Source organism: Mus pahari, chromosome 1, assembly GCF_900095145.1.
Source record: "Mus pahari chromosome 1, PAHARI_EIJ_v1.1, whole genome shotgun sequence".
Taxonomy (NCBI): domain Eukaryota; kingdom Metazoa; phylum Chordata; class Mammalia; order Rodentia; family Muridae; genus Mus; species Mus pahari.
Genome location: NC_034590.1, coordinates 67,760,422 through 67,767,367, shown reverse-complemented (window position 1 = coordinate 67,767,367; position 6,946 = coordinate 67,760,422). Strand labels below are relative to the sequence as shown.

Sequence of the window (6,946 nt, the reverse complement as noted above, 5' to 3'; positions counted from 1 at the left end):
ACACACACACACACACACACACACACACACACACACACACACACACACACACGGAGAGAACACCTCACAAAGCCCTTTTGCTTGAGGCTGAGAATGTGCATAGGGATTTTGTGGTTATCTGGAATAGCGCTCAGTCCCCAGGAAAGCAGGGGCCACGGGAGAGGGCTGGCCTTGACCTATGATGGAAGACAGAAGACAGAAGCTCTGTGCTACCATGTCTTTCAGGAAAATGTCAGAGATCTATTTATTAGCTAGCTTTCCTACCAGGCTTTTCTGAAGAGCTGGGAATTGCACTCTTATAACCACAGGGGCAGGCGCTTCCTTCCTCTTGAAAAGCTCTGTGAGTTACCTGTCAGTCCCAAAAGGCACTGCTGCCGGGGAGGGGGGGGGGATAAAACACCAGCGATTTGAAGCCCTTTCACCAGTGCTTGCCTTTGTTCTTCACAGAATGTATTTGAATAAACAAAAACAAAAACCGGACACCCCCCCCCCAAGCATTTTGAAGTCCGACACCACAGGTTCTAAGGCTGGCTTCCCAACGTCTTTGTGGAAGGGTTACTTTACCAGCCCTGAACTTCACTGTCTGTGTCGATTTCCCCCAAGCTCATGTCTCAGGCCAAGACTCGGCCCGATGATGTGTGACACAGACCCGTGGTGGACATTTTAGGGTCGCCTCCCCATGATTCAATTCTGCATTCTTTCTTTCTCTGTTGGACCATGTGATCCAGGATCATCCAATTAGTGCATTCTGTCCTCTTCAACCCTGGTAATTGCTCCATTGTTTCTTGACCCAGGCCTACCAAACCAGAGTACACCTCAAGACCTTTGTAGGTGAGTTTGAGGATATAGTAGCCCACAGAGAAGGTAAGAGGTAAGGCATAACGACACTCAGCAGAATCGTAGGTCCATATTAGCCACTGCAAAGCATTTCGGATGTTCTGAAAGCTTGATTGTTTAGATGTCAAATATCTTTTTCATGTTCCACAGGATCCACTTCGTAGATAAAATCAATTTTGGGATCATGACCAGTATTTTTGTTGAAGTGGAATACACTAGACTAGAAAATATATAGATATCAAACTTAAGGACTGCTGTGCAAACCTTTGGTTTTAGTGTTTTATAGTGATATAAAATATATCACTTTTCTTTTTTGAGGTAGGCTCTCACCTCCTACTCAGACTGTATAGTCAAGGATGACCTTGAACTTCCGATCCTCCAGCCTCCACCTCTGGAATACCAAGGTTACAGGAATGCAAACACAACACCTACTTTATTTGGTGCTGGGGACGGAGTCCAGGACTTCACACATGCTAACAAGCACCCTACAGACTGGGCAAACCGTTTCTAGCTTCACAACTCTTTTTCTTAAGGTAGGCTCACAGTCAAAGACGTTTGTGAAAGGGGGCATGTGTTCCATGAAGGCAGGCGCCAAGCCTTCTTTCCTCTTGGATCGTTAGCGTGGGTCTGGCACAGAGAAGGTATAACCAATATGATAGTCGCTGGATTTAACTGTCTGGGAAATGAAACACAAACTGAAAATGTAAGGTGCCCCTTGGATAGTTGAGAGCTGTGTTAAAGAAGCAGGATTTAGAGGCTGGGTGATTATCACGGGAAATGTTCTGAAATCAGAGAGCCCTGTTCCGTGTGACTCTTTGCACAGGGTCTCTCGTGTCTCATCTGTGGAATGCAGATAATTGTCTGTCGTGATCTCACAGAGCTCTTGCCAGGCTTACAGGAGACCATATCTGCGAGTGCTCGGCAGGGAGTGTTTAATCATGCCAGTGCTGTTCTGAAAGGAGACTATATGCATATGATTGTGTACAAAGGAAGAGGGGGGAGGGCAGTAATATTTTGGCAAGCTTTGCAATTTTTTTATGGAAAATTACATTTCCTATTACAGTATTCCCCCCCCCCCCGGTTATAGTAACATGCCAAAATGTCTCACAGGAAACCCACTGGAGGGTGAGGCAGGGGGTGGGCTTTGTGCAGACAGATGTAATGGAAATGTCATCCTAATCTGTCAAGGCTCTGCAGTGCTAGCAGCCAAGTTGAGCATGGCAGAGGCTGGCAATGCTGTCAAAATATATGTGTTTACCCCCCAGGTCCCAGGTGTGCTTCCGTGACACCGTGTACCACCTTGGTCTCCTTCTAGTCCTTGACTGGGACCCTTCCTCTTAATAGAACAACCTAGATGCTTCCCCCGCTGGAAAAAAAAGGAATTCTCCTACTGCTTTCAGCCATAGCGTCTGTGAGCTAGACACAATGCCGTTTCCAGTTTTGTGAATGCTGACCCCACTCTTCAGAAAGCCTTTCTCCCTACTACTTGATGCAACCTATGCAGGAGCCAGCCTCAAGGATCAGCTGCGACTCTCTGAAGGCTTCCCAGAACCCCGTGGGCAGAGCTGGTTGCTAGCCCTTCTGTGATTTAATGGCCATCTGTGCACATCCTCCTCATGGCCCCTCACGTTGGCCCAGAGTGTGCATTTCCTCTGATAGTGAGGAATTCTGGAGGGCGGGGATCATCTCTCCATTTTCATGCTTGGAACCGGGAGGGGTGGGATGGAGGGTACAGCTGCAAAAAGGGGATGAACGGCTCGATCACGAGGCTAGCAGGTTTTCTCAGTGTAAATTCTCACCTGGCTGGCTTTATTTGGATCCCATAGAGACTCTCCCTGTGTCGCTTGGTAGCAGTCTGAGATGTCTGCAGGACCCTTGAGACACTTAACACTCAGGTTGGTTTCAGAGGAATGAAAGGTGACGTTCCCTTTTACAGCAAAAGGGCAGAAAGGGGACCAGCCTGAGCTGTGCTAGGCATGTGTATCTCCTGTCACCCTGTTGGTGGTGGTGGGGTGGATGTGTGTGTATGATATAGCCACATACATACGTATCATACATACATATAATATGCATGTACACACACCACCACCACCACTACCACAAACACATTTTGAGACATGGTGGTGTCATCTATCCCAGGCTAGCCTCAAGCTCACTAAGTAGTCAAGGATGATGTGGAACTCTTGATCACCCAGTCTCAGCCTCCTGAAGGTTGGGATCTAACCCAGGGCTTTGTGCATGTTAGAAAGCACTCTACCAACTGAACTCTAGGTGCTTTCTTAATCTTCTAGTTTGATTGCTGACTTATTAATGATGTCTATTTGTGTCCGATTCAGTTTTTTAAAAAACAAACAAACAAACAAACAAACAACAAGGTCTTCAACAGCCCAGGCTGGCCTAGAACTCTCTCCTGACCCCTATATCTCCACCACACCCTCGGCTTATCTGTTTTAGTTTTTAGGTTTCTAATAGTTGCTCTAGCATAACATATGAACATTTATCCAACCAGAATTATTAGTAGGCATTCTAACTACTTTATCTTGAGACAGGGTCAGGGTCTTACTATAGCCCTGGCTGGCCTGGAACTCATTATATAGCTTAGGCTAGCCTTGACCTCTCAGAGACCCCTGCCTGCCTCTGCCTCTGCCTCCTCAGTGCTGGGATTAACAGTGTGAACCACCATACTGACTGTGGTATTCTATTAAACTAAGCCCAGGAAACTAAAACTTAGGAGCAGTAAAATCATATGTCACAGTTAAGAAATGGCGGGTCTATTCCCTTAGCTCTGTCTGTCTCCAAAAATCTGTATTTTCCATCATCATAAGTCGAAAAATCCGATTTTATTTTAGCCACGCCTTAACTCATATTACTAAGGACTCATACTCGGCTTGATTTCGATATCAGAAACTCCGAGAGAGCATTCCAAAGGCCGTTTCTAGTGAGGCATTAGGATTTTATGGAGAAATAATTTAGAAAAGTTGTAGGTGAGTAAACCAAAGAGCATTCTTTACTACAGAGCCTCTTAGAGCCTTCATAAACTGAAGCGTAGTATGAATAATTAAGAATAGCCATCCCACCACAAGAACAGGGCCCACAGAATCAACTGACCAGGATTCAAGTGGGCTCACGAAGACCAGGGAGCCTGAATAGGTCTAACTTGGCCCTCTGTTATGGTTATGTAGCTCCGTGTCCTTGTGGGACTCACTAACAGAGGGAGCGGGGACTGTTTCTGGCTCTCTTGCCTGCCTTTGGGACCCTTTTCCGCTTACTGGTGGGCTCATCAGCCTCCATGTGATGTGCCTGGTGTCACTGCAGCTTGCTTCGCAGTATTTGGTTGATGTCCCCGGAAGGCCTGATCTTTTCTGAGGGGAGGTGAAGGTGGGGTGATTATGGGGCAAAAAGAGGAGGTGGGGAGGAAAGACTAGGGGGAGAGGAGGGAGGGGAAGCTGTAGTCAGGATGTGATAAAAGAAAAAAATAAATGAAAAGGAAAAGTTTTCTAAAAAATAAAGCAAAGATGATAATGGTGGTCCTGATGCTGGGTTCATTATTTTCAGAATAGTCTCCAAACTAGTGTTTCTTTACGTAGACTTCGGGAGATGATACCTTTAGAGACAACCAGTGTCTCCCATGACCCCCCCCCCCAATACTAGCTTTCTCAAGGAGCAATGGGGTAGGTCCTGACCTCGGGTATACCTCAATCCTCACCTGTCATGAAGCACTTGATGTCCTGAGAGTTGCTGATGGGGTTGTTGTTCTTAAACATGTAGAGATGAAAAGGCACGATGCTGTTGCTACTCAGGCGTTTCCAGAGTTCGTGGTCTGGGCTCGTCCAGCGTCCGGCCAGCACATCATAATCCCGTCGGCCCATGTGGACAAGCTTGGTGAGTGGATCGTAGAGGCCGCCGTGGTAGCCGATGATGATCTGGAAGTTGGGGTTTGTGTCCATGTAGATCTCCCCATAGGCCGTGTATAGGATCTGCTTAATCATCAAGCCGGTTCCACTGAAGACAGCAAGCGGGGTCCCGATGTTGTCACAAGCTATGTAAAACTCATCGCCACTGCTCAGCTCCATGGCAAAGAGGTGCCCTTGAAGATCATAGTAGAGGGATGTAATCTCAGAGCTGGAGTGGTTGTAGAGGTGGGTGACCTTGGTGGGGTTGGTCAGGTCTGCATAGAAGAACTGCAGGTGGTGGCTGTGGCTGCTCTTGCTGGATACTCGCCGCCCCAGCCCATCATAGCGGTACCTGACGCTCCACCCACTAGCCCGGTTGTAGGCTTTGATGAGCAGCCCTGCTGAATTGTACTCGAAGACATCCCCACCTCGCTGCCTCAGGAAGCCATCCTCATCCATCTTGTACTGCACATCACCCAGCCTAGTGATGCGGTCACGGAGGTCGTACCGTAGTGGTGTGAGTCGTGCGCTGTTCCCAGGGCTCAGCAGGTGTAGGTTCCCATTGAGGTCATAGCTGTAGCGCCAGAGTGGCTTGTCATTGATGGAGACTGTCTGCAGCTGGCCATCGGCATCGTACTCATAGGAGTAGCGGGTGGTGTTGGCATAGGGTCCCACCTTCAGCTCCTTCTTCACTACCCGTCCCATGTTATCATACTGAACAGTCATCCAGTACATGAGTGACCGGAAAATCTCATACTGTACTTCCTTCATCCTGCCGTAAGCGTCAAAGTGCTTGGTGTGGGTCATGACGGCCGTGGTGATGATCTGGTTGATGTCGTAGTAGATGACACCAAACTTCCCAAACTGCTCTGTCTTCCCTGACACATCATCATAGCGGTAGAGGTCGATGGGCAGCGGGGTCTCATTGATCACAGCCTGCATGCTGGTCACACGGAAACTGTTGTCATAGTTGTAATCAAAACGGGCATTGACCATGCCTTCTTCCGTGAAACGGAAGATCTGCCGGTCAATCAGGGGCCCAATCTGACGGTAGCGGATAGTGCAGGTGAAGCCCTCATTCTGTAGGTTGACGGTCTTCAGCATCCCTGCGGTCTCGTCGTAGGTGAAGCTTACCTTGGTGGTGTCATACAGAGTCTCGGCCAGCTTTGACAACTTGCCGTATTTGTAAATCACCCGGCGGCCGGTGCCCAAGTAGAAGGTATGTAACAGGTGTCCGTCCTCAGTGAAGTCCTGAATGACTGAGGCATTGCCTTCTGGGGGCTGGTAGATGTTCCTGTAGTAGCCCACTGAGCGGATGGTCTCCAGCGTCTGCCGGGCTACATTGGGCATGGTCACGGAAGAGAGGCGGTCGTTCTTGTCAAACTCGAAGATGTACTGCCTCTGGCTGTGGAGATGAAGCACCATGGACTGGAGGGAGAAGAAGATCATAGATGAAGGAGGTGGGAGAAGGAGCGCTGGCCCAAGTACAAGCAACTTAAATGAAAGAAACGGAAGGCTTAGAAAAGTGCTGTGCTGCAATACGCCCAAGCAAGGAGTCTTGTCCTATGTGCCGTGGGATGCTGCCAGTGGGTTTCAGAGGTAATGAGGCTAAACTTAAGCTCAGACCTTGCCTTGCAGAGCTGGGTCCACTCTGCTCATTTGTTTTCCTCTTGTGAGCAGTCTGTGTGTCTGCTCCTTTGTGTGATGTGGCTCAGATCATTTCTGCATGCAAGGGGGGTGGGGAGTGCGGGGGGTGGCGAGACCAGGATGCTCTGGCCTAAAGTATTTGCAACTTGCAACGGCTTCCCGACAGCCTTGCCTGATCCAGACTTCTGACCTTGGTATTTCTGTTCAAGCAAGAAGGGACACTCTAAAACACAGCCTGATGCCCTCAAAGCCTAAACAGCTTCTGTGGCTTCCCTGTGCCTGTAACATATAGACCACAATTGTGAAGGGCACTTTAGACTTTTCCTCACTTTTTATGTGGTAGCAAGTCATGGGCCCACCCTGGGATAGGGCAGGCTGGAATGGGAAGGGACAACCTTGTTCTATAAGTGCTCTCATTGCGCAACACTGGCAACGTCTGCCCTCTCCAGGAGTGGCTTTTCAGGGCATGGGATGACCTCCACCATCTGTCTTGTAGCCCTATAACAGTGCCTAGCATAGGCAGAGACAAGCAGAGCCTGGAACCTTGAACAGTTGAGTGGGACAAGAAA

At 48.7% G+C, this 6,946-nt stretch overlaps 1 protein-coding gene across 10 annotated transcripts in view; it reads right to left on the bottom strand.

Annotated features, from left to right (window-relative positions):
• Tenm4 (teneurin transmembrane protein 4) overlaps nucleotides 1-6,946 on the bottom strand; it is a 710,423-nt gene that overhangs the window by 10,052 nt on the left and 693,425 nt on the right. For all 10 annotated transcript variants that reach the window (XM_029539653.1, XM_029539636.1, XM_029539617.1 and 7 more), the window contains one exon: nucleotides 4,544-6,158. In XM_029539653.1, the coding sequence (XP_029395513.1) occupies nucleotides 4,544-6,158 (1,615 nt within the window). The remainder of the gene's footprint in view (nucleotides 1-4,543; nucleotides 6,159-6,946) is intronic.